Source organism: Seriola aureovittata, chromosome 23, assembly GCF_021018895.1.
Source record: "Seriola aureovittata isolate HTS-2021-v1 ecotype China chromosome 23, ASM2101889v1, whole genome shotgun sequence".
Taxonomy (NCBI): domain Eukaryota; kingdom Metazoa; phylum Chordata; class Actinopteri; order Carangiformes; family Carangidae; genus Seriola; species Seriola aureovittata.
Window position 1 is genome coordinate 16,979,387 of NC_079386.1, and position 27,922 is coordinate 17,007,308.

Here is a 27,922-nt window from a genome sequence, read left to right on the forward strand (position 1 = left end):
TTTCAGAGATTTCTGAGGGCTTAATCCATTAGTGGGTCAGCGGGATTTGAGCCACAAGAGACTGAAAGGCAAATCAGGAGGAACGCTGCACTGCTCTTCACCCGTCCCTCTGAGCCAGCAGCTGGAGAGAGAGAGCGAGAGCGAGAGAGAGAGAGAGAGAGAGAGAGAGAGAGAGAGAGAGAGAGAGAGAGGCAGGCGAGGCTTGAGGGCAAGAGAGAGAGAGCGAGAGAGGGGGAATAAAATAACGTCTAAAGGCGGGTTTCTAGCCACCTGTTTATGAGTAATTTCATTTTGTGCATTAAAACATTAGAAGAAAACTAAAAAGTTTTTCATGCTTGGCTCAGGTGGAAGAGTTGGTGCATCGATAATGACACCAATATTGAGAAAATAATGCAAATTAACACATGAAGCAAACATAAATGTCATGTTTCCATCATTGTGTTTTCACGATTTCAAGTTTGACCGGCGCTCTTCTAACTGCATCACCTCGTTGCACTGGTTTTTCCACGGCGTCCGACTGGAAAAATTAGCATCAGCACCTGTTTATCTTGACGAACCAAGTTCTAACATTCACACAACAGCAGTCAATTTGTTCGTTAAATACACGTACCGCTGTTTACCGGTCACGGGCGTACGTACGGGTCTGGACAGTTGCATCAGTTGTCATATATATATTGATTAAGCAGTCACATGTGTAGTTAGGTACACACATATTGTTGATTAGGTGGTTACATACAACCTCTATTGATCAATAAATGTACCACACTTGACACCAAGGAGAAAATGAGTGTGAATCAGAGTAGTGGCTAATTTCTGATGATGTCTTGTCCAGCTACGTTCTCTCAGCACTGACTCACTGCTGACCTCTGGTGGTTCTCAGTGGTAAGTGCATGAAAGGATAAGTGGTTAACAGCTATGCAGCAATGAACATTAAAGTCATATTATTGTTATAAAGGTGGAGAAAATAGGGCTTATTTATGGAGCATTATCAATATAAATATTCAAAGCTAAACAAGTTATAAAGCATTAAATAATAAAGAATAAATATTGAATATTATGACTTTATTGAAACAGCTAAACAAATTAAACAAATTCTCTTTTCCCTAACAGTATTAACTATATTAGCTATTGCTTTAATTTAGTTTGTTTTAGCCTGCTTACAGACAATGCTGTACATTATTATTTGATATTATTGTCATTGGTATTTAAGTTTTACAGCTTTCAAATATTTCACATGGATTTAACTTTACCATTAAAACCAAATGAGACCAGTTTCATGCATGAGGGTTTTCCTGTTAGGGGCCAATATAACTTATTGAGAAGGTAAGAGCATTTACTTAATACAGGTGATCTTATAAAATGTTCCTATGCAGATATTGTTCAGGAATGTTTTCACACATAGAACAAATTATTGAAAATAAGAGACATATTCGAGTCAGAGGACCTTGTTAAAAGTATTATTTGTTCCACAATATACAAAAGAAAAACCAATCCATCCACCGCAATAACATTGACAAAAACATACAGCAGTAGTACATCAGTACAGTGTAGTGCAACATGTTTCACAGTCAGTGAGTACTTATATTAATCAGCCACAAGGGAGAAGCAACGGCCCTGATAATTCTGTACAGCCCCAAAATAATCAACATCCACTGGATATATTTACACTTTAACAGAGAAACAGACGCCGACAGGTTCGACTAGTGTGTCAGCTGAATTTAGTTTGATTCAGACAAGATGCACCAGAGTTAAAATGAGAGTGGACAAATAAATAAATCATTCCCTGTGTGTGCTTCAAGTGATTTACATCAGTGACTCAAACAAAGACTGCACTTTTGGGTTTTCAGCAGAATATAGAATTTACTTCCGATGATTTTCACTAATTCTGACAGATTATTCTGTCGGCCCAGAACCGTGCTCCTAGACTGAAAACAAAGAAGAGATGATGCCGTTTATTCTCAGCTAATGTCTGTCTATTCATCTTTAAGTTTAACTGTGTACACTGACAATTCCCTCCCTTTATATTATGTACGCAAGTTACTTTTAACATCATGTAACATCTGGTCAAATTAGCACATTTGATCACAACTTCGTGTGACAGTCAAACACATTTAAAGCAAAGTTTAATCTAAATTATTTGTCAGTAAACTTTAAAATTTTTCTTTTTCATGAACAAAACATGCCCCAAAACAAAAAGCATACCTGGTGCTTTATACATGTCTTATTTAAAAAGATATGTGCACTTTGACTTTATGTGGTTATTGAGATATTTTTTAGTAGTTGGTGGTTGGTGAGAAGTTCAGAGTGAACTTCAGAAAGTAAAAAACTGTTGTCATGGCCCTTTAAATCTGCCAGCTGTTCCCTTTTTTTGTTTTCCCCCTGTGTTAAATGTGACGGCAGCTGATCCCAGTGAAATGGTTCAGTCCAGATTTCAAACACTGAATCACTGAAGAGTTTTATTCCACAAAAATATGAACTCACGTGACCTGGAATTGATCGAATGTTTGTCGGCTCAAATCTGAGTTGAACTGCTGCAGCGTCGGTTAAAGGAATGATTTGAGATTTTGAGAAATCAGCAAATGTTTTTTCACCTGCAGACAGGAAATAACCACGCACATAACCCTCCAAAATAAAAGCACAACTTGCTATTTTGACACTTTTTTTCTTCTTTTTTTTTTTTTTACACACAAAACATAAAGATATGCGTTTGTTTACTTGATTTCCTGGTTTTGATCAGTTTTAGAGCAGTTGTATAGGATTCAGTGGTTTACTTCAGTTTGAAACAAAACTCTTCAGTTGGACAAACAACAAAATTAAATTAATTTAAAGGCTGGACTGAATCTATTTATCTCCAAAATGCTCCGTTTATAATTATTACTATTATTGGGTTTCCACTTGGAATGACACCTCCTTCTTTCATCCTTCAGTATGTGTATTAATCTGGGGTTTATCAATAAATCAGTTCACCTGGATAATTTCATTACTGTCAGTTTTAGCATCCCAGCCTGGTCCTAATGTGATGTGAGGAGCTTTCACGTCATTTTCCTGGAGACAACACTCAATGTTTGTTATTTGAGGGCACAGAAACGACAATATTTATATTTGTGGGAGAATAAAAGTTACTGGCAGCTTCAATTAAAAAAAAAAAAACAAAACATAGCAGCATCAGGCTCTGAAACAACGTCTTCGTCCAACATAGAAGAAAACTACTGGGTCAAAAATACATTAAATACATTTCTCTCTGCTCTTCTTTGTCTCGCCTTTTCACTCACACATCTACCTTCTTTCAAATGGACAACAACCATCCCCATTTTGTACTGTGTCATACTAGCAATCACGTTTTTTAAATGCTGGCAGCTCATTCACACACACACACACACACACACACACACACACACACACACACACACACACACACACACACACACACACACACACACACACACACCGGTAAATCGAATTTGGCATGACTGTGGAATATTTGTATTAAGTTCAATACATCTTTCCTTCTCTTCTCCCCCCTCCTCCGTCTCTATCGTTCCCTCCCTCCTTCCCTCTCTCTCCATATTAACAAAAGGCCTCATTCAGTGCAGTCAACTCTGGCATTTGCTTCAATGACAACAGATTATATCACCTACTGCTTTCCTTTTCCACTTCTACTCCTCCTAACCCAGCCTCCTCACCTTCCTTCCTTCCTTCCCTCCCTCTCTCTCTCTCTCTGTCTACGTGATGTTGGATATGGGGTCGCTGATTTTCAGACACCTCCAGTAGATGGTTCTTGCCATGGTGAAGAGAGCGAGCAGGATCAGCAGCGCCCACGACACGTAGATCCCTTTAGACTCCTGGGCGGGTCTCCACGTGCCGACCTGAACACAGGGAAACACACACGCGTGATGTTTACGAAGCTGCGGCATCGAAACCTGAAGAGAAATCTCAGATGACAGGAATGACGAATCACAAATATCTGTTACACAAAGTTATTTATATTGTTATTTATATGTAATTTTCTACACTTCCAGTGGGAAAAGCAAAAGCTCCAGCCAGTTAAAAACAGTATAATGTGATTTAAGATTAAAGACCATTTAGTTTTCCAGATTTAAGTTTTCATTCTATTAATTATGATTTAGTGCAACACATCAATGTCCAACGTCACTGCCAATAATCATAAGTGAATGTATAATTATGAAACTATCAATGCTCAAATGTCTTCACACACACACACACACACACACACACACACACACAGACACAGACACACACACACACACACACACACACACACACACACACACACACACACAGATACACACCAACAGTCCTGCAGTGGAGACGGCGAGGACTATGAACAAGAGGAAACACAGCAGGCTCCTCCTCCTGGGGTACCGCCGACCAATAGAGGAACTGGACACCAAAAATCAAGAAGAATAACGATTAAATAGTCAAAACGAAACTGAAAGAGCTTTATTTCTTTTCACAGACACAGAGAATCGTTGAGATGCTTACACTTTTCGGCAGTGTGGACATCGGGCCAAAGTCCGGTCAGAAAACTCTGTCCACTGAGAAAGAGAGGAAATTAAATGTCAGAGTGTGTGTGTGTGTGTGTGTGCTCGTGTGTGTGCTTTTGTGTGTGTGTGTGTGTGTGTGTGTGTGTGTGTCCTACCAGGAATGTATTGGAGCAGTGTCCGCAGATGACCCTGATGCCGACGGGCTGATGCTGCGGTTCAGGACTGTCCCTCCCGATGTGAACTGGTCCCAGGTTGATGATGCGTTTACTGACAAAAAGAGAAACGTAAAAAAAAAAAAAAAGCACAGATTTTAAAGAACTGAAAAGTGGTCGAGCTTAACCTCAAATGTTCTGGAAATTCAGATCATAAACGACAACACTGAACACACAAAACACAAGTGTGAGAAAGTGTGCACTGCTTTTGTTTGGCCATTTTTGTTGAATTAAAAAAGGGTTTTGATGAAAATCAGTTTCCATTTCTTCAGCTGACGGATGGAACGACTTTTTGTCTTTAAGGATTTGTACCATAAATCAGGTGTATCGGCACAAGTGTCAAAAAGGAAAGTGTGAAGTTCAAATAATACAATAAAATATATATATATATACTGTATATATAAAATAATTCCTCAGGGCAGCTGTACAAGCAGAATGACTTTAAACCAACAGCAGCTCCTGAACACTGTCTCATCCGCGACTGTAATTTGCTGAGCGGCTGGTGGATGAATGGCTTCTTCTGCACAGATAGCGCGGTTACAAGCCAAAGCTGATATGGTTGAAAAATAATCCCTCACTGTCTCTCCGTCTCACCAGTATGGTCGTGGACAGGCGATCCTCTGCGACGTGACTTTGCAGATCAGCAGACAGTTACATGGACAGCGGACGTACTTCTTTCCGACAGGAGCGTTCTTTATCGGCTGCGGACAGAGGGATGAACACACACAGAAAAAAAGGAATAAGAAAACAAAAACACAAAACTTCTTCTGTTTCAGCGTCCAGACTTCCCCCATCCTTCGGTTCCTAAATACTTCTCAGTTGTTTCTCTCAGTTTTGACCTGATCAGCAGAAACTCGGCACATCTTCTCAGATGAGGCGATGGACAGAAATCCCGAGAGAGGAAACGTGAGACACTGCTACGTCTGGTCGGTGAACCGGGACACTCAGGACATCAGTCTGATATTTTTATGCTTTCTGAATGCTTCTGTGAAAACATTTCTAAGATGGTAAAACGCTGACTAATCTCCCGTCTTCATGGTTCGTGAAATATGCAGAGGGGTGTTGTCTAAATGGAAAATGAACTGTTTCTAAAACCAAAAGCAACCTCAAAGAGCAAATAAACCTGGATGTTGCAAACTTATAAACATGCTATATTAATGGTTTCAATGCTAGAGTACAACACAGAGAAGCAGGAATCAAAATATCAAAAGGCAAGATTACAACCTTCAGAAGGTAAACAAACAAAAGCATTAATAGTGACAGAACAAAGAATGTCACACCGAAGAGCAAATGTATTTCTACAGCACTCACTGACACAAAACATAACAAAATAATTCAAAGTTGTAGTGGTTAGGAATAAAGAGGAAAATAGACAAATGTTAATCTAATCTAAAGTAAAACAAGGGAAAATTGATCATAACTGGTCTTTTTTTCTTTCTTTATTGCTAAGTTGTTGAATGTTCCACAATATAGAACTGAATAACAAGGTGTACAAGAGGACAAAACGTAAGCAGGTGTCAACCTTCACCATTTTATGCTTGTGGATAAAATGTCAGGAAGCTGTGAGAGGGAATAGTCGTTGTTTTTAGGAGTTGGAAGCCTAAAATACGACACTGAAAAAGACTCATCTCGTATGTGTCTGCCTCTGTTGGACTCACCGTAGCTTCGTTGCAGATGCTGCACTTCACCACATGCTGGTGCGTCTTGCCCTCCACTGATATGGCGCTCTGACAGACCCGACAGCTGATGACCGGAGCGCTGCTGCTGTCCGGGCTGCCCTGTGGTGAGTACGGGGGCGGAGGATCGCTGGGCGCCACCAAGCTGGGGAACGGCGCTAAACCTGGAGAGGGGAACGACCGGGAGCAAACAGTTTAGATACTGGGAAAAAAAATAGGTTGATTTTAACAAAGAAATGTCAATATGAAGAAAAACAACAGTCCAAGACCGACTGATATTTAGTTTATGATAGTAAAAGGCTTTTAAAAGGCTGAAAACAGCAACATTTTAATTAAAAAATAAGTTAAAAGATTCACTGTGAACACAAGCAGCTGAACAAGAACTTTGCCTGAATGAGAAATAGGAAACGTTGATTAAAAGTAGGAGCTGTCTAAACAGGAAATTGAGAAAACGAATCCAAGGTTTTCTGGAGTTTTTCTTATAGATGAGCCTCGACTGAAAGAAAGACAGCTTGATACTCGATGTTACAGACACATCTTAGTCAGTACCAACAAGCCCTATCTGCAATGTGTATGTGCTCACATTTTAACTACTTTTATCTACTCATATGCCTATCAAGACACACAGTGGGAACACAAACAAAGTCTGTTTTATGGCAGGACCAACACTGATATAGTGATTGAAACAGGATGTTCTTCTTTGTCCTAAAAACAAAAAGGACACCCACCCTCCATGCTGTAACCCTACCAGAAGGCCCATTACAGTTTATATCCTGCACCATATTATATAATCTCTTAGAGAACCAATGAAACATTAACTTATCAACCTATGGTGCCCATTGTACTTACGGTGAGTCATTAATTGATCATTTTGCACGGCATTATCAGTGAGTGACACACCCAAAGGCCAAACTTTATCAAGTGTAACACAAGAGGGGGTAGAGGAAGGAGAGAAACTGAGTGTAAAAATAATGATTAAAGTTCTTGGTTAGCAGGAAATGGCAAAGGAAGACAGGAAGCGGGTGAAAGATAAAGCAGATTAAAAAGAAATGAAATAAGGAGTCAAACATACAGTCTGAATAAAGGGCTTAAACCATGGTTGATTATATCAATCAATCTGTCAATTATTAATTATATTTTTATTTTTTTTGATTAACTTAATAATCTTTTAGTCAGGAAATGCCAGGACATTGTGAAAACGACGCTAGGTGATGATGCACGATTCAAACCACCAACCAAACTGATCACAAATCAGTTCAACTACCTGAAAAGCAATAATTTCCTACAGCCCCTACTATACCCCAAACATCAATTTAACATTACTTTCTGTGATGTGTACATTTGAGATTGCTGTTATTACATAGTGACACGCTAAGAAGCTGATTAACTCTATTAACAGATCATTAAATATGTGTAAAGTGAATTTTCGTGGGTTAAATCTAAAGGTGTCCATTTAATTTATTATTTACAGCTGCCGTCAGACAAACTGCTAGCTCGCTAGCTTGCAAATTGACACTACCATCAGCTAACATTTGTTTACAAGTTGATATTCTCAAATCTAAATGCAAATTAAAATGGTCAATAATGCTGTTCAGAAACCTATAAACATGTGTGCATCGCGCTGGCTAGGGTGACAAACCAAACAGCGGACATACTCTGTGGTTTAGACGGATTACCATGCGAGCTGCCCCCGGGAGAGAAGCCGTTGGTCCCGTCGTGCTGCTCGGACAGCAGCGGCGACCGTTCCCCGTCCGCCATCGCTCCCACCGGCACCACAGGCTTTCGCAACGCCCTCAGGAAGAGTCTTTGCAGCGGTCGGTAGTCCTCAGACCACCGTTAGGGATTTCTGGAAGAGTCGCTGAGGAGCTTTCAACCCCAAAGCCCGTCAGTTTGACGTCCACATGACACGGCGAGAAACACCGAAGGCGGAAACGAAGCAACAAAAACATCTGTCACATGACTGTGGTCCGAGTCGCGGCTGTGATTGACAGCACGTTCGACCAATGAACGAGCTCGACGAGGATGGGCGGGTCCATTGGCGTCCTTTGACCGGTAGCAACCGTTTGACAGTGCTGCGTTCAATTACTCAAACAAAGCGTTTCTCACCGGATATGTTAGTGACTTTTTTGCCAAGGAACCAAGATTTGGGATGTTTTACAGTTTCCTTTATTTTCTTAATTCAAACACCACAAACAAATACTTTACATCACTGCTTTCAGCAGAGTCTCCTCTCTCAGAAAATAAAGGATGTTAATGTTCTTTAACTGACATGTTTCAGAGATAATCCGTTTTAACCAGCTGTAACTAAACTCTTCTTTCAAAAGCAACATTGAATTCATCACCACAACTCACACATACAAACTGAATGAATAAATACATTAATCCAAACAAAAAATACCATGAACAAGAGGTATCATGGACCCTTGTATAAAGTCAGCTGGAAGTTTGAAGATAACCATCTTCACAATTCGAGGTAAACTCACTGTTAAATTAGTCTGATAGGATAATTGCATACATCCAACATCCTTTTGGCAAATATCATATATGTGAGGAGTAACTTGTAATGTTATTGTAGTTGAAGTTAGCATGTGTGCTAACATTAAACTGTAAAACCTCAGTGTAAAGCGACCTCCCGGCCTGCCTCGTCAGCTGATCAATCATTGCAGACCAGGCATGCCAATCAAACAAGCACGTCCCCGAAAAATACCTATTTTTAAAGCCTAATATCTAATTAATTAGATGATTATTTTAAGATGGAGCACCAGAAGGTGGTGAATTTAGCCCATCACACCATAATAAGTTCTGGAAAAAAAAATTCAACTGAGTATTTCATGAGAGAAGTTGTCGGTTTTTGAATGAGTATTGGAACCAGAGTTTTTTGGAGCCAGCCCCCAGTGGCCCTCGGTGGTATTGCACATTAAGACACTTCCACATTGGCTTCACTTTTCAGCTCCGGAGACTACGTCCATTTTTATATACAGTCTATGATTGGGAGGATAGTGATGTATATTGCTTTACTTCCCTTCCTGACTACTGGCATATCATGTTAATGTCCCCTGCCCTCTTGTGGCCTGAAAGGTGTACAACACCCAATAACTGGAATCTCTCAGCACTGGACTTTCAAATACATGTCTGTGTGGGTGGGGGAGAAAATATGAATGCTTTTAGTGCTGTCTAGACTGTGGTGATTGTGCACTTCAGCCTCTTGTGGCCAAATTGAGTATTACAAAAACAAACACTAAGAAAAATCCTGAAAAAATGAACCTGGACAAAAAAAATCATCTGTTTTCACAGATGAAACAAACTTTGGAAAATGACCCTGGCAAAAAAAACAAAAACAAAAACAAAACAAGAATCACTCGCCCTCAGAGCTTCCATGCTTTGAAGAACTGGTCCATCCAGTCCTCAATTTTTGAGCAAAACCCTAGGGATGAGGGAGGAGTGCTGCAAACCTTGGGCAGTGTCGCACTCCAGTGTAGCAACACTAGTTGGATACTGGGAAAAATGGGTGTCATTAGTAATCAATTGGGGGGCCCGTTGCAAGTTACGTACAATGTCTGTAAAATGAAAAATTAATTTAATCTCCCAACATCTTCCAACCCAGAATAAACTCTCCAACTCCCCACTCCTTGATGACACATAGGGTGGAAAATGTCAGTTACTAACATGAATAGAAATATGTGGCAACAAACTTAATGAGCAATTAAATGAATCTGGATGTTTTGTATTAGAGAACAGGTGTGACCAGTGGGCCAGTTACTACCTGCTAGTGAAAGGCTGACCTCAATGTGGATAAGACATCTGTGCACGCTACACTTCATCTTCATCATATCAGGTCACATCATTATTTCAAAAGACACTTCCTCATACCAGATCATTTCCTGGATGAAGTACAAACAAGGAGACGGGTATATATCTGCTGTCTGTGACTAGAGAGATTATTACATTCACTATGTCAATCTGTCTGCTGCTGCTGCTCGTCTGCAGCTCCCAGGCGTCTCATTTCTTGGGGACGGTGATGACCTATTACCCAAAAACCCCAAACGCAGATGGATCTGTCAGGGTACGTACAGTTTCTTTCTAAACTGAAATACTTAGTTTAGGAAATTTAGACACATAACTAGTGACAGAATAATAGAAGTCTAACCCGTAATGGAAAGTTACCATAATAAAATACCCACATGCCCACATGGACATTAGAAGAGATATTCATCATGGTAAATACGAGGAGGTCCACAGTCCTTGTTCTAAGTTTTTAAAAAGTTAAAAGTTATATTAGAGAAAACAAGTGGGTATCTTCCAAAGTTACAACCTTTTTACTGTGAAATTCACACTTACCTGGACAGTGTTTTCCTGCTGATTTATATTGGGAACATATTTTCATTTATAGTCCGTTTAAAGAAATTATAATAATCTAGATTTTAAGAGATAATGAACCGATCACAGTTATGGGATGATAGTATCAAGTGGAGTTATTTAAGTCTTTGGTTGATAAAATAAGAACAATTCAACAATTCTTTATGTTAAACATATGTAAAATATTTCACATATTTTTCCATTGCTTACTTTTTTTAATGTGTTTTTATTGTTTTAATTTTTATCTTGAGTAATTTGCTTGTATGTTTGTTATTTTATCATTGTGAAGCACTTTGTATTCTCTGATTTTGATAAGTGCTCCATAAATAAACTTTATTGTTATTCTATTATTATGGATTTAAAATTTAATGTATGTGTCTTCTCATGGGAAGGTGAATAATGTCATGAAATGTATTTCCCTGTTATTACAAGGCAAATGTATCAGCATAGTTGTTTCTCATGACATAATAACAGGAGTATTTAAAGTGATCTGATCCTGCAGGTGGCCGTTCGCTATAAGCTGAGCTTCGGCTCTTGTGCAGCCACGGCCTCGTGGAGCTGTCACAGTGGATACTGCGGGAACCAGAGCTTCCTGCTCGAGGAGGTTTTCAGCGACAGTGGAGAGTGGTGTCAGAGGGAGGGACGCGTGACTCAGCTGGTTCCCAGCAACGCTCAGTTTCAGCTGCTGTGAGTGCACAAAAAATAAATAAATAAATCACACCGAGGGCCATAAATGTCATTTTCAAATAATGGAACTGACGAATGAGAAAATCAAAACCTTCTTCAAAATGTCAGCAGTTCAACTTTTAAATGATTCACTTTAAATGTTTAAACTGTTGGTTTCATGCACAAAACAAAGAATTAATGACATTGTTTATGTTTGGAGTTAATATCTTATATCTGCCCTTACACAAATGTGATATATGCACAAACATTGAAATTCAATACATATATATATATATATATAAAATAAAAACATATAATCAAAATGTAATTATATAAAACCTATAAAATATGGGAAAATTTTGTATATATTGACCTATATATCTGTCCCATACAAATATGTATTTTTGTATGTATGTACGCTTATATTATAGATGTTACATAAATATATATCCACTTTCCCAGAGTTTAATAAACTCTGTATAAATTAAATAGATATCGTTAACATATATGGTTGCAACATATAAAAATGCATCATATAGATATTTTTAATATGTATATACAAATTTGACAATAGGTATTTCATCTATGTCATAAACTTATGTCTTCATATATCCAGAGGATGTATATATGTGATAATAATATCCCCTTATAGTGACATACATGTGGCTGCACTCAGGTTTTGTGCAGCACAGTAACAAACGACTTTCACTTGAACTTCCACTGAAGGTTGGGCGGCGGCGACTGGATAAGTGACACCAAAAATGGCATCACATCGTTGAGAGCCGTGACTCTGGTTGACCTGAAGAGCCGGTCTGACACTGGCAAAGCCAACACATCACCACAGACCACCATCCTGCCAGCTGTGAGGTACGCCTGCTCGCTGTTTTTTACCTTAATGTGTCATATTTCTATATCAATAATTATTTACAGCAGCAATAATTAGCTTAGTGCCTTATGGTGGGTAATTACTGTATATGTTCTGTATGGATATGTACCATTACACTATCTTTCTCTCTCCCTGTCAGAGTTCCTTCAAACTGTCAGAGAGATTTCAATCTGTTGGCGTTTGACCCTGACGGGGACGAGGTTAAATGCAGATATGGAGACATGTCGCTGTCTGAGTGTAACACCTGCACACCACCGTCTGTTCTCAGCCTCGCATCAGTGAGTAACTAAAGTCCACAGTAACTCTCACTGAGGTTGTTCTCAGATCTTTTAAATAACTGAACAGATACTGTTGCAGTTATCAGTTTATTAGGAATGCCATCTACACCATCTAAGGAAACACTCCTCTTTCAGGAATGTTATAATGTCAATGGAGTCTGTAGTTTGTGCATCTTCTGACCTCTACTGTATTATACAGAGAGGTGTGTCTGTAGCGTGACAGAAATAGGTGAGGACAAAATAATAGAAATCATGTCAGAATTGTTGTAGTAGACAGCTTAAGTTTTAGATGGATGTACCTACCAGGTACGTACCTACCTGACAGAGACTGAACTGGTGCAGATCAAAACCTGATCATGATGTGAACGGGAACACACTCCTGGATTAAAATAAAACATAAAACAGAAGTATTTGATCAGTGGAAGAAGACAAAGATACAAAAACTATTTTTTATCCTCAGAATAGCTTCATGACCTTCTATCACATGAACCTTTTACTTTCACACTGTGGTTTTGGGGTGGTCTCTTATTTGTCCTTTTTCTGATTCTTTATTTTTGTGCAGTCGTGTTCTCTGTCATTCAGCCCCACCAGTAGCAGTAATGAAGGTCCATACGCAGTCCAGCTGGTGATGGAGGACTTCCCCAGACAGACTATCACCTTGAATCAAACCAGCGGTTCGCAGGAAGTGAAAACTCCCAACGACGCTATCAGCAAAATACCTGTCCAGTTTGTTTTATGGGGTAAGAGTTCATGTTCTGATTTAAAGCCAAAAAAAGTTAGAAATAATCTCATTGACCCTCTAAATCTGAGGGAGAAAAGTGGTGGACCACCTGACCAAGAGTGCCATCCTTACAAACCTATGCTGTTTTTTATTGTTCCAGTGGATCCTCCGGCGCCGTCCTGCACAGAGGGACTCTACCTGCCCAGGTTCCTGCCTCCGACCCCAGCCAACAGAGCTCGACTGTACACCCCTGTCAATCAGTCCCTGGAAATCAGCATCAAAGCAGAGGCAAATATCTCCACGTGAGTAAAAACCCAATATTTTCTGTTTACAACTTGGGTCCAGGAGGTTTGATTAAAACCAGGTTGATTATATGGCTGCGCACTTCTTTAAGCGCATTGTCATCACATTCCCAGATCGCAGCAAATATTTCGTAAGAGTTGTGATATTATTACTGAAAGACATGATGGCCAAAACTACAAAGATAACGCCCAGTGTCTTCTCTTTGTTGAAGGGTTTCTAAGCTGGTGTTCAGCGGGCCACACAACGTGATGCAGACGGCACCAGGAGGGGGTCAGTTCACCCTGAGATGGACGCCATCTGAGGCTGAAAATGGAGAAAGCCACTCCATCTGTTTTCTCGTCCAGGCAGATGACAAGTTAGTGTCTTTTACCCTGAATGTTAACAATGTAGTAACACTCTGAAAGTACTGGATGAAAATAATGATGAATACTCTTTGATGAACGTAACTTATATTAAAGGTTATATATAAAAGATTTTAAACAATAATATAGCAACATATTTATGTGCCTGTCATTCATGCGGGTCCAAGTCCAAGGTTGAATTTCTTTCCCAATCCAACCATGGACCAGATTTGTCCGGCATTTTCGAGATGAAGAGTCCTACAAGCAGCTACAGGGCAGAACTGGCTTTTCATCTCCACGATAATCTAATGTCTGTTTTCATTAGTGACCGGTTACAGGCCTGATAACGTTAGCTAACTTGCTGTCAGCTGTACCTCTCATCACGTCGTGGCCAACAAAGCATTTTGTTTGGTCTGTGATGCTGGTGGTCTAGTGCGACATCTAATGGCAGTGAATATGGTATATATAACCTTTGAATTTGTTTTCTAAATTATTAAAAGTAGAATGGGTAAGTGTTACCAGTTGGGACCCAGCATTATTTGTTTTATTTACCTTTTTCATTTTAAAAAGTGTATTGTGATCTGTAACTAACCTGTTGTGTTATTTCTGCAGTTTAGTCCCACGCAAGTATCACTCAGAGCTTCGATGTGTTGTTGTGACTGTTGGACCTGGTGAGTAGAGACCTTTCCTTGTTTTTCTAATGTTTCAAACTCCATTTTTGATTCCCAGGATCAATAAAGTTCATGTGTGATCAATCTCTTGTTTTCACTCCTGTATGCAGACCCAACAAGAACCACCACTACTCCAACAACAACCACCACACAAGCACTACAAAAACTGCAACAACCACGCAAACGACACCCACGATCCTCAACAAACACCACTACACTAGCTCCAAGAACCAACTCCACAACAAACACTTCAGCTACAACCACTCCTCCACCCTCACCAACTACCCCACTAACCACAACAGCAACAACCAGTACTCCAACTACAACTACACCAGCTCCAACAACCAACTCCACAACAACCAACTCCACAACAACCACTACTCCACCCTCACCAACTACCCCACTAACCACAACAGCAACAACCAGTACTCCAGCTACAACAACCAGCTCCACAACAACCAACTCCACAACAACCAACTCCACAACAACCACTACTCCACCCTCACCAACTACCACACTAACCACAACAGCAACAACCAGTAATCCAACTACAACTACTCCAGCTACAACAACCAACTCCACAACAACCAACTCCACAACAACCACTACTCCACCCTCACCAACTACCACACTAACCACAACAGCAACAACCAGTAATCCAACTACAACTACTCCAGCTACAACAACCAGCTCCACAACAACCAACTCCACAACAACCAACTCCACAACAACCACTACTCCACCCTCACCAACTACCCCACTAACCACAACAGCAACAACCAGTACTCCAGCTACAACAACCAGCTCCACAACAACCAACTCCACAACAACCAACTCCACAACAACCACTCCTCCACCCTCACCAACTACCCCACTAACCACAACAGCAACAACCAGTACTCCAAATACAACTACTCCAGCTACAACAACCAGCTCCACAACAACCAACTCCACAACAACCAACTCCACAACAACCACTCCTCCACCCTCACCAACTACCCCACTAACCACAACAACAACAACAACAACCAGTACTCCAACTAGCACTACTCCAGCTACAACAACCACAGAAACTACAACCACAACTCCTCCCACAAGTCAACCCACAACAACTACCCCAATCAACACGTTGAATCGCTGTGAGTATGACAACCCGTTTTATACTATTTTGTACTGTATTATTCAGCTTCAGCGACCTTCTGGCCTGCATTGTAACGCTGAGTCTCTGTGCTTTCAGTCTTCATAGGTCTGAGAGTGAGGATTTCTTCCTTGGTTCCACTGGATGAGAGCATCGGGTACATCGTCGTGCATCAGGCCAGTCTCTTCTCATCTACTCTGAAATCCTGTACTGCACAGTAATAGTTATATAACCATGAAAGAAGGACCTTGAGCAAGTATAAGCGTTGAATTTGGAGGGCTTCAAAACAGCAAACCCAAACACTACTGACCTGTACTGTAACGCTGAGTCACTTTGCTTCTAGTTGTCAAAGGGTTGAGAGTGAAGTTTTCCTACTTTTACCACTCACTCACTATGTTTATTATTCCATTCTTCATGTTTTAATGAGTATGGACGACCTCTTGCAGATGGACGACTATCCAATTTTCAATAAAAACAGATGTTATCAGGTCCCAGCTACTCAGCAGTAGAAGAAAGTGAGGGAAATAGAATTATTTTATACATACATTTTATATATATACACACAGTTTATCCACCCATCCACCCCAACCTCCTCCTGACGAGGACTTTCTCGCTTTCTTTATACTACATCACCGCACTTTTCCCTTTGCTCCTGTCATAATTACTACGACCACTAGATGTCGCCTAGCAACAAAACATAACTATGCGTCATGATAACCTGCTGCACAGACGACCTGTGGGCACATTTTTTTACAGGAGGACAAGTGTGGGTGTCACGCTTGAAGTCACTACAACTTATTCATTGTTAAAAGATCGTTACTCGTTGAACCACAGACACATTAATCATGTTTGATCTGCCAGGAGCAGATACCGCACAGGAAGGAAACATTCTGCTGCCACCTTCAATATGCACACGAGATATTTAAATTAACATTTCCTTATTGTGTTGCGATAATGTAATATTGTAATTTCTAGCTTGAAAGGAGTCATTGCAATAAAAACGACACAATACACAACTTAAGTCAAAGAAACTGCAGAAGTTAAAGATATAAGAAGCTTAAACAAGGACGTGTGAGAATGAATCACAGTCCTTTAAACACAGTTTTGGAAAGCGGCCAGTAAAGCATTGATCACATTCCACTGCTGAAGGATGGGTTCCACCATAACACTAAGAATCATTCAATCACGTTGTTCATCGCTGAACCAAGTTGACCTTTGGTGAACACCTCGGTTCAGTCGGTGAATTGCTGCTCCTGCGACATCTACCACAATGACTCTGACTCTTTCTGCCAGAGACGTTAGTAATAGTAGTAGCCTACCGTTTTTTCAACATCAGTTTCATCAGTTCACAAAACATCTTTTGGAGGGGCATCAGCTTCCTTTGTGATGTCCTGCCATGGACACCAGGCTCCAAGCTACCACACACCATGATTTCTGAATGGTCGACACTTTGATAGAAACGTGAACCAGTGATTCTTTTAGGCTTCTTTTTTACCTGACTACTGCCAGTACTGCTATAAGTTTAATGTGATTACACATGTTCGAATCATAAACCTAATATTGTGAGTGTCATTAGTAATACGTACATTTGTTTCCTTCTCCAGCTTTATAATGAACTGAGGAAATACGGGCTGCCGGAGGACGTCATTGTGCGTGTCCTGCACGTGTTCTACCAGATAAACGGGGAGTCTATTCCAATAACACTGTTTCGAGAAAGGGAAAGCTCCCTTAACCCTGATATTAGGGAAACTCTTTCCCGAACCCGGACACAGAGATCACCTTAAGTCTGATTCAGTTGCCGTGGTTACATACTTTATGGAGCCAACTCGCTCGCTGGCAGGTTTCCTTAAACCCTGAGTTTCTGTGTGTGTCTGTCCCTCCTGCTGCGATTGAAGAAGCTTCTGACACGGTGCGTCATTTCCTCATTCATACCGTCTGTATCAAAGTGCAGATCGGAGCGGATTCTTTTAATAGATTTACATTGGGAGACGTTAGCTTGTCGCCCAAAGACCTGTCTTTACGAACATTAACCTCTTTTACGATCTTTGACATTCAAATATTACACATGGAAGCTTCATCTTCAGCTCAGATTAAAATCTCTGTTGGCATTAAGACACCTGTCAGATTGTCAATCAGTTCCCTCTGCACTGAAACATTTATTTTACATTCATCACTGTAAATAAAAAAAAAAACAATCTGTGTGAAGCTATGAGTAATCATGTTCTGATTGGTTGCGCAGATGAACAGTCCTATCGTAGCTGTCATATCAGATTGTAGATGATGTGATATGTCTGAGTAAGGATGACACTGCAGCTGTAAAAATAAATATATAACTGATCTCCTTTTTCCAGATGATTAAGAAAATGATTATTTTGTATTGGCCATGCAATTGTGATTTTTTTTTTTTTTTTGGATAAAAAAGTTTTTAGTTTATTTTATGTTTTTCGTTTCCCAACTTTTCAGATTCTGAAATACTGTTTGTCTCAATTTAAACATGTTCGAATAAATTGTTAACGTGATAATTGTCTCAGTTGTTTGAGATTTCTTTCTCCTGTACAGATTTTTTACAGCCTTTACAATAAAGATGACGTTTCACATCGTGAATTTGATGCGTGAAGGTCCATGACCAAATTGTTGCATCTCTAATAAACTGTGCCAAAAGGTTTTGGGAATAAAATCTTTAGAGGTATAAAAGTTGAATTTCTTTCTTAACTTCAGGAAAAACAAGAGAAAAAAAAAGAAAAAAAGATTACAAAGTGAAAAACAAATCCCAAATACAATTTGCATGTGTATCTTTTTCTTTGCCACTCATTTATAATAAATCCTCAAAACAAAAATGTTGTAAAAATCTACTTCACATCTATATTTAAACAATTAATCAACTGCACTAGTGGATAATTATCTCTGATTAAATGTGATGTAGCATTTCCTCATACTAGGTGTCAGTCTTGTTTGGGAAACAGAGAGAGAGAGAGAGAGAGAGAGAGAGAGAGAGAGAGGAAAGGTGTGTGTGTCATTGTCTCTGTTTATTTAGTGTTTGTTTGTTGAGAGATCATGCTGCTCTTTCTGTTGCTGTTGCTGGTCTGTAGCTCCCAGGCAACTCATTTCTTTGGGACAGTGATGACCTACAACCCAAAAGGGACAAGCAGGGATGGACGTCTCACGGTACGTACATGTGTGGACGCAGACTGTTTCCATAGCAACATATTTAGCGTTTTAATATGCAAAAAAAAAAAAAGAAAAAGCTATTCAATTCTGACGGCACATGCTTCTCATATTTGTTTAAAAGCTATTTGAAAGGCTTGCTTGCATCACTGCCAGTGTTTTGTGTGTGTGACGGTCGCGGCAAACTAACAAAGAAGACGTGTGTTGATAGTGATATTGATCATCACACCAGCAAAATGACATACAACTGACACCTTTCACAGTAGTCTCAATGTCTAGTCTGAATCTGAATATGACACAGACATTTTAATGTGGAGACAGTGAAGGTTACGTGTGCTGTATCTTCATAGCAGAAACACATTGTTATAATATTAAATTATAATAATTTAACAGGTGATGGGTTCTCTGCGTCTCTCTCTCCCTCTCTCTCTTGCTCTGAAGGAAAGAAATCAAACATTCAATAATTGATGAAAAGTATTCAAGGCAAATTATGTAGAAAGGCAGCGTTGGCAGCAACGGGTAGCCGTCATGCACACACACAAAGCAGGCAGTGTACACTCACCTGATACTTTAAAGGTCCCATCCACTGTAAAGGTCTTTATTCGTGTGTTGTTTGATTATAGATCAGGTCTAGGTTCTATATTAATACTGTGAAAGTATCAAAGCCTCAGTCCACAGAGAAATGCACACAACCTATATTCAGAAACTGAGCCTTAAAACCAGCCGCCAGGACTTCCTGTAACTTTGTGATGTCACAACAAAGCAGTCCCCCCCCCCCAAGCTCTGCTCACCTGGACCCACCATACAACACTTGCAGGATTTGGTTTCTCTCAAAGTTTACCATGAATATCAACTAGATTTTTATTGGATCACTCAGAAAACAGTCAGCAAATTAGAGGCTCAGAGCCTCCTCTCTTCTGATTTTATCTCTGTAATATTGCAGGTGGTCATTCGCTATAAGCTGAACTTTCACTTGTGCAGTGATTCTGACACATGGTCATGCATCACTGAGGGACAGTGTGGGACTCAGAGCGCTGTAGAGTTGAACAGGGTCGACGAGGACAGGAGTGGAGAGTGGTGTCAGAGGGAGGGGATCATGACTCGACAGGTTTCCAGCAGCGCTTCTTTTCAGCTTCTGTGAGTGAACCATGTCAAAAATGAAATGATGACCAGCTTTGTAACTCAGCAAGTGATTTATTACCACACTTAACCTTGAAGTTTAATATTCTGCAAATGCCAAAATAAGTTCCTGTGAACTTCCGCCACAGGTTGGATGGCCGTAACTGGATAAATAACATTGTAAACGGCATCAGATCATGGAGGGCTGTGACTCTGGTCGAACTGAGGAACCGATCAGACACCGGCCGAGCCAACAGATCACCACAAACCACCATTCTGCCGGCTCTGAGGTAAACCTCCTCGCCGTCCCTGTCACCCGCAGGTCCGAAACATCTCCATTCCAAACATACCTCCAAGTCAATTGTTTATTTCCTTCTCAGAGTTCCTTCAAACTGTCGGCGAGATTTCAATCTGTTGGCATTTGACCCTGACGAAGACGAGATCAAATGCAGATACGGAGACAGATTGCTGTTTGAGTGTAACCCCTGCACACCACCGTCTGTTCTCCGCCTCTCATCAGTGAGTTGCTAAGTGGTTGCAGTATTTTTAAGTGATGTTTCAGCATCTCCTCCTTACATAAATAACACTGACATAATTTCTTTCTTTAAAATTAAAGATTTTTTTTTTTTGTAATTATTTTGCAGTCGTGTTCTCTGTCATTCAGCCCCACCAGTAGCAGTGATGAAGGTGCGTACGCAGTCCAGCTGGTGATGGAGGACTTCCCCAGACAGACTATCACCTTGAATCAAATCAGCAGTTCGCGGGAGGTGAAAACTCCCAACGACACAATCAGCAAAATACCTGTCCAGTTTGTTGTAAGGGGTAAGACCTAACGTTTTTAACAGACTCCACCTTCAGCCACAGTTTTTTTCTTTGGATGACTTGATCGCTGACCATCGGTTTATGTGCAAAATAGCTTAAGTTAGCTTAGTTTATCTTTATTGTTCCAGTGGATCCTGTGGTGAGGTCCTGCACAGAGGGACTGTACCTGCCCAGGTTCCTGCCTCCAACCCCAGCCAACAGAGCTCAGCTGTACACCCCTGTCAATCAGTCCCTGGACATCAGCATCAAAGCAGAGGCAAATATCTCCAGGTGAGTAAAAGCAGAAACAAAAAATGATTTAGATATTGCAGATTATGAGATGTGTCCCAATTCAAGGGCCGCATCCTTCGGAGGGCACGGTCTACGAAAGTGTGGCTCTTCGAAGCCGTCGAAGACCACAAAGGCCGAACCGAAATGAGCCAGGTCTGGTCTACGGACGTCTTTTTCTGAGTGTGTGATTAATAAAACTTAATACATAGTTGTAGGTGTAACTGTCCCACCTGGTTTTCATTTTTTGTGCAAGTATGTTTGTGACAAAGGTGTTAACTGGCATTCTGTCAGGTATTAGAAGGGTCTTCAAACACATTAGATATAACTGGTGATCACCACAGAAACCGTGGCTAACAGCTCACGACTGAACAACGTACAATAGTTTTGTAACATGAACCACTTAACTGTAAAGGACAGGAAACACATGCCTGTTTACCTTCATGTGTATTTCCTTCTTCCGCTTGTTGAAGGATCTCTGAGCTGCAGTTCAGCGGGCCGTACAACATAAACCAGACTAGATCGGGACCAGGACAGTTCACGTTGAGCTGGACGCCGTCTGAGAGTGAAGATGGAGAGAGCAGCCCCATCTGCTTCGTTGTCCAAGCAGTTTACAAGTCAGTTTTCTGTCAGCACATAAACCTGTGGAAAAGTACACAGAAAAAGTACTTGCTAAAAATGAACAAACACTAAAATGTACACAAGTACAACTATAACTGTTTACACCTGTGTCAGTGTACGTACATTCCTATGATAAATAAAAGCTGTTTTGGTATTGGTATTTGATTATTTGGTTTAATCAACAGCGATCATGTTTTCTCTTAATGTATTTCCTTAGTTCAACCAAGTATCACTCGGAGCTGCGATGTGTCATTGTCAGAGTTGGAAACGGTGAGAGAAGCCCTTTTCTGCCTCTTCACCTTAACACAGATAAAGGTTATGTGCAGCACGTGTTTTATTTTGTTTTCTGTTTACAGATTCAACGATTCATCCTACAACCACACCAGGAACCACACTGTTAACTACACCAGGAATCACACCAGAAACCACACTGGAAACTACACCAGGAATCACACCAGAAACCTCACTGGAAACTACACCAGGAATCACACCAGAAACCACACTGGAAACTACACCAGGAATCACACCAGAAACCTCACTGGAAACTACACCAGGAATCACACTGTTAACTACACCAGGAATCACACCAGAAACTTCACTGTTAACTACACCAGGAATCACACCAGGAATCACACTGTTAACTACACCAGGAATCACACCAGAAACCTCACTGGAAACTACACCAGGAATCACACTGGAAACTACACCTGAAACTACACCAGGAATCACACCGTTAACTACACCAGGAATCACACCAGAAACCTCACTGGAAACTACACCAGGAATCACACCGTTAACTACACCAGGAATCACACCAGAAACCTCACTGGAAACTACACCAGGAATCACACCAGGAATCACACCAGAAACCTCACCAGGAACTACACCAGAAATTACACCAGAAATTACACCAGGAATCACACCAGGAACCACACTGGAAACTACACCAGGAATCACACCGTTAACTACACCAGGAATCACACCAGAAACCTCACTGGAAACTACACCAGGAATCACACTGGAAACTACACCTGAAACTACACCAGGAACTACACCAGGAATCACACTGGAAACTACACCAGCATCCCAGCAAAGTACATCCATCTTTTCAACCACTACTGCTTTCACATTCCCAAATTAAAGTAAATTTAATTTGAAAGTATTGTACTTAAGTACAATTTTGAGGTACTTGTACCTTTATTTTCTGCTGCTTTATACTACTACACCACAACTCAGAGGCAAATACTGTGCTTTTTACTCCACTACACTTATTTCAGAAATGGTACTTGCTTTGAAGTTTCTGGCTGTAAGAAGAAACAGTTCGGACGTTGTGGTTTTCTTCTGGCCTGCCTTGTAATGTTGACTCTCTTTCTAGTTGTTGCACGTCTGACGGTGAGGATCGCCTCTCTGTTCCCGCTGTCTGAGAACGACATCAGGAATACCATCACACAGGTGAGTCCACTCTTATCTAATCAGAAGTTCTGTCAACGTATCAGATACTACGCAGAGATACTTTGAACATGTTGTAGTTCCAGTTATTAGATGTAGTTTCGGATCCTGTTCACAAGGAGCTGAAATGAAGATTTTAAATGTGTCAACCGTCAACACCATTATTTAAAACCCCCAAATTCTGGCTGCAAAATCCTTTTATTTTAATGGAATCACTTCGCAACATAAAAATGCAGCTTACATGTACACATCAATAAATCTGTAATGTTCCTATCATATAGACAGATATAAAACTGACTGGAGCCATCTTACATAGCAGTACTTTTACTTTTGATATTGTAAGGACATCACGTTAACAATACTTGCACAGGAATGTAGCTGAACTTATCGTAGGTGGACACCGCCTCACTGGTACAATAAGTTACTCATTACAAACAGCCCAAACCACTTTAGCCACCAAATCAAAGAGAAAGTAATTCAACAAAGAACCCACTCTGACAACACTGCCTGCCAGCACTGAACTACAATGTGTACAAACAAACAAACAAACAAACAAACAAACAAACAAACAAACTGATTCTTCCACACTTAAAGCAATAGAAATTGTTGAGTGTTGGCAGAATTATGTACTTAAAACTGTAAAAAGTAAAAGTACTAATTGAAAACAGCTCCATTCTTAGTGTTAGCCTATATTTGTCATATATAATGTACTTATTATAGGAGTATCAAATATTTATTGATGTGTACATCTAAGCAGCTTTTTAATATTATCAAGTTAGAGCTACTTTTAACAGATTTATATGCTGCTGGGTAGCTTAATCTAAACTCTAAAAATATTGATCTGAAAAGTAACTAGTGATTATGGCTGTCAGATAATTAAAGTGTGGTAGAAAAGTACGATATTAAACAGTACTAATACCTCAAAACTGTACTCAGCTACTGTACTTGAGTTCCTGTTCTCACACATCTCAGATAACTGTAATCTAATCTCAGCATCACTGTGTGTTTTTCTCTACCAGCTTAAAGGTGAACTGGTCAAACAGGGACTGCCATTAAACATCACTCTGTCCTATCTGGGGACGGCGTAACTGGACATTACAACCACCAGCGCCCCCTGCTGGTTGGACTCCTGTAGGAAAATAATGTTTTCAGTTGCTTGCCAGAGTGAAAACATGAAGGTTTTGTTTATTGAGGGGTAATGTATTAAAGTAAGATCGGGAGTTTTTATAATTTACAGTAGTACAACCCATTTCCCTCTTTGTGTAATGTAAAGGTTTAGGGTGTTTTTGTCTCACATATCAACATCTACCCTCATTGATTTTGCTGCTATTGCCTTTAAATTAAATATATTATATTTTCGGGATGTCCGTATGTCTGTCCCATGGCAGACAACCACGTGACGATAAAACTCTTTTTTTTTTTTAACCCTGTTGATTTATGTTATAGTTTATTCTGTTTTAATGTCTGCTGAAGCATTCACGAAACAAACACGACAAAAGGAGGCGGAGCAGTTTAAAAGACATCCGTTTTACTTCCAGTTGAATGAGCCCCGAGCAGCATGTCAATAGGAATAATACACAGGTCACGGTTTCAAGATAGTAACAATAAATAAAACATCAGTTGGTTGTAAACTTGTTCATCATGAAGCCACATGATATTAAACTCTTTGTTGGTTTTGCTTGCAGGGCGTGAAACTAACTGTATATGGGCCAACCAGCCAACAAATATGAAGTTGTACCACCTGAGGAAAATTCCCCAGGAGCCAAAGTGCGCTGAGTGTGCAAAATATCAAGATGAACTCTTGTCTAAAAGATCCTTCGTTGATACGGATAGCTTTCCAAACTAAAAGGAGCTAAAGACAGAGTTTTATTGGTTTAATATTTATATTAGTATCTCAGATAGTTTGTGTGTGTGAGGTTTTGTTGGATTGGTTCTGCTCTAATTGTGGAAAGGAGGCAGTGTGGTTGCAGTTCCCTCTGTTTGTCCATATGAGTCAATAAAGTTACAGGTTTTTGAATTGCCAAACAGGCTGGCAGAACCGAAGGGTAAATATCCGAATGTTTGGCTGGTGGTTAAGTGTTAATTTCATGCCCTCTTTGTTTGTACACACATTCCTTCCCGCTGTCAAGTAGAACAGCAATTGGGGTGCGCTTGTTTTGTTTCAGGAAACAGCAGGCGGGTCAGTTTTGTTGGAGTTTAACTGATGGGATCATTGGTAAAGAAGCAACCGTGCCAATGAGGATAAACCAAAACAAGCGCACCCCGTTGATAAACATTGATACGAATAAATTTAACAAGAAAAAAAAACAGATCAACTGCATTTCTCAACAGAATCAAACAAGCAAGCCAGTAACCCTGATAGTTAACACACACCTGGACAAAAAAACGTTTACAGTTTGAAATGCTTTTTGAGGTGTTTGACAAATCTTGAGGTGCACTTGGTGTAATTTGTAAGACTGAGTGATGTGGGGTCACAGTTATTCAGATTTTATTTTTTTAAAAATGCAGAGACAGAGAACCAAATTTTCCCTCCATCACTTTCTAATTTGTGACTTAAAATGTTAAATTCAAGGTAAGACAAATTAAAAGACAAAACCTCGTGCATCTAGTCATTCTTGAAAATATTCACAAAAACATTTCAAACCTTTTTTTTTGTTTTACCCAGATCGCGATAGAAAACAACAACAAACAAAACAACAAAAAAAAACCAAAATGCTGAGTTCAGTAGGTTTCCCTTCATGAGAATTGCACATCATCGTTATAAAATATGAACCTTCCTATGTACAGCTATCGAAAGCCAATAGTGGTACCTGTAACTGCCTGTTAAGAGGTGTTTGGAGAGCGGGTACCAATGGTTAGGAGCGACATTTTCTACAGCCTAATTTAAACAATATAAAAGCCAATAAATGTAAGGCCACTTTTAGCTTTTCCGATCAAGCCTCGTCAAAGAAAACATGATTTCACACCACGAGCAAATCGATTAACAATTCACCAGAAGCCCAATGACTGGCCATAAACAAGAAGATAAATTACCTAGCTCGTAACCTTGGCTAAACACAATTAAAAATAAGGTATCTGCACTTCCAAGTGTCCCTGCCGATGTGACTTAGGTTGCCGGCAAAGTGCAAAATGGTCCGGTTAATCAAAGCTGCCCAGTTCTCTAAGACTTGTTTGAAAGATAACGGGAAAGTTGAAGAGCGTTTGCATCCATTGGTTGGTTTGATGGATTCTGTTTGACATTTTTAACCTTCTGATGTCTGTTACCTCCCAGCTTGACCTGAGCAGTCGGTAGATTCTAGATATTCCGATAATGACACGAGATATTGTGTGTTGTTTGACTTTTGGTGGTAGTAAGGATTAAATTACATTCGAGTAACGTATCAGTCAGAGTATCTGATGGTTTGGAGTGAAATGAAGAGCATAGGGCCGAACAATCCTAAAATAGAAGAATAAAAGGAAACCGGATCGTACAAACTCATAGATCTCAACATCATAAATATGCCAAAAGTTAATTCCTGAGAAATTGATGAAAATGTTGAAAAATACCCTATGTTGATGTGAAGGAATGTGATCAACGTTCTTGGATTTGTTTCTTAAACCTGATCGGCACCAAATTGTAATGTGTTCGTCACTGGCCCATGCCGCATCCCTCCAACAAGTTTAGTGCAAATTGGTTCACTACTTTTTGAGTAATCCTGCTGACAAACAAACCAACAAACCAACCAATCAACCAACCAACCGAAATGGGTGAAAACATAACCTCCTTGGGGAAGGTAATTATTTGTTTGAATATCAAGCCTAATAGAGACACATCATATCAACCTTTATTAGTTCTGATTAAATATATGTTAAAGCACCGATGGCAATATCCAAAATATAACCAAGCCTTAAAAGTAAAGCAATGGCGATACACGTTTTATTTAAATACTGTACAAAAAACCCTGTAACAAAGCACCATCAGAGCCTGATGTACTAAACACGACTGTTGAGGAAAGTGAAATATTAGCCAAGTTGCTCGGAGTGTGAATGCAGTATCACGAAGCCTTAAACAAGGCTGCAGGCGTCTCATAACCACTGACATCTCTCCAAGTTTTCAGTTCATTTGCTGAGAGATTTGAGGATAAACTCTATTATTCTTTGCTGTTAAACATGTTTTAAAATAGAGTTAAAGTGTCTTTATCGGTAAATATCAGTAATTAGATTTTCTTAAAACATGTGAAAGTATATTTAAAAAAAGAAAAGAAAAGAAAAGCCAGATCAACTGTGATTTAAGTCACATGATGTAAGAAAAAGGGCTTTTCAGAGGAAACAAGCAACTTCATCTCCCAAATGGCAGTTCTCCTTGTTAGAGGACCATCTTGGTACCGAGTTAAAGTGGATAACTCATATAATCCACTGAAGAATATGTCATAATGTTCCCCTGTGTATCTGAAACACATTAAGCCCAGGTCAAAAAACTGAATTCAGAATTAACTATATACACATACAGAAAATCAGTGATGGGTGAAGCTGCCATTGAGTCTGAATTCTCTCTGATACTTTTGCAGTTAAAGTAAGATGCAGACGTTTCATGGTTACGTTTCTAACTGTAAAGTACATTTACTCCAGGTGAATGGTACTTGTACTATGATACACTTAAAAAATACAGTGTTGTTAAAGATTTTCCCAGTGGTTTGCAACCTTTTCTGGCTTTTGACCTTTTATTTAAAGCATCAAATTGACTTTG

The 27,922-nt window shown here is 39.9% G+C and overlaps 2 protein-coding genes across 4 annotated transcripts; one reads left to right on the forward strand and one right to left on the reverse strand.

Annotated features, from left to right (window-relative positions):
- Window positions 1-1,441: 1,441 nt before the first annotated feature.
- Window positions 1,442-8,341, reverse strand: LOC130164769 (type I phosphatidylinositol 4,5-bisphosphate 4-phosphatase-A-like). Of its 2 annotated transcripts, none has more exons than XM_056369719.1 (7): window positions 8,049-8,341; window positions 6,376-6,557; window positions 5,312-5,418; window positions 4,661-4,772; window positions 4,504-4,556; window positions 4,311-4,401; window positions 1,442-3,866 (listed from the first exon to the last, which is right to left on the reverse strand). In XM_056369719.1, the coding sequence occupies exons 1-7, from the start codon at window positions 8,149-8,151 to the stop codon at window positions 3,723-3,725; spliced, it is 792 nt and encodes a 263-aa protein (XP_056225694.1). In that variant the 5' UTR covers window positions 8,152-8,341; the 3' UTR covers window positions 1,442-3,722. The 2 variants fall into 2 exon arrangements, with proteins under 2 accessions (XP_056225694.1, XP_056225695.1); XM_056369720.1 differs by having other exon boundaries at window positions 8,070-8,340.
- Window positions 8,342-10,280: 1,939 nt separating this feature from the next.
- LOC130164463 (mucin-2-like) lies at window positions 10,281-27,917 on the forward strand. Of its 2 annotated transcripts, XR_008826612.1 has the most exons (12): window positions 10,281-10,456; window positions 11,252-11,436; window positions 12,142-12,282; window positions 12,441-12,579; window positions 13,142-13,319; window positions 13,461-13,602; window positions 13,815-13,958; window positions 14,557-14,615; window positions 14,726-15,754; window positions 15,853-15,929; window positions 17,358-18,918; window positions 19,862-19,974. XR_008826612.1 is itself a non-coding variant. In XM_056369217.1 (11 exons), exons 1-11 carry the CDS (start codon window positions 18,808-18,810, stop codon window positions 24,282-24,284), a joined length of 1,986 nt encoding a protein of 661 aa, XP_056225192.1. In that variant the 5' UTR covers window positions 17,590-18,807; the 3' UTR covers window positions 24,285-27,917. The 2 variants fall into 2 exon arrangements, 1 of the variants encoding a protein (XP_056225192.1); XM_056369217.1 differs by lacking the exons at window positions 10,281-10,456; window positions 11,252-11,436; window positions 12,142-12,282; ... (5 more) ...; window positions 14,726-15,754; window positions 15,853-15,929 and adding exons at window positions 20,187-20,327; window positions 20,418-20,556; window positions 20,682-20,859; ... (4 more) ...; window positions 23,123-23,199; window positions 24,216-27,917 and having other exon boundaries at window positions 17,590-18,918; window positions 19,862-20,055.
- Window positions 27,918-27,922: the final 5 nt, after the last annotated feature.

Excerpts from the sequence above, each read along its gene's own strand:
- LOC130164769 (XM_056369719.1), bottom strand. The coding sequence starts at position 8,151 with ATGGCGGACGGGGAACGGTCGCCGCTGCTGTCCGAGCAGCACGACGGG. Across the intron at positions 4,773-5,311 it reads GCCTGTCCACGACCATACTG|TAAACGCATCATCAACCTGG; the intron begins GTGAGACGGAGA and ends TCTTTTTGTCAG. Across the intron at positions 4,402-4,503 it reads TGTCCACACTGCCGAAAAGT|TTCCTCTATTGGTCGGCGGT; the intron begins GTAAGCATCTCA and ends TTTGGTGTCCAG.
- LOC130164463 (XM_056369217.1), top strand. The coding sequence starts at position 18,808 with ATGCTGCTCTTTCTGTTGCTGTTGCTGGTCTGTAGCTCCCAGGCAACT. Across the intron at positions 20,328-20,417 it reads ACCATTCTGCCGGCTCTGAG|AGTTCCTTCAAACTGTCGGC; the intron begins GTAAACCTCCTC and ends TTTCCTTCTCAG. Across the intron at positions 23,200-24,215 it reads TCAGGAATACCATCACACAG|CTTAAAGGTGAACTGGTCAA; the intron begins GTGAGTCCACTC and ends TTTCTCTACCAG.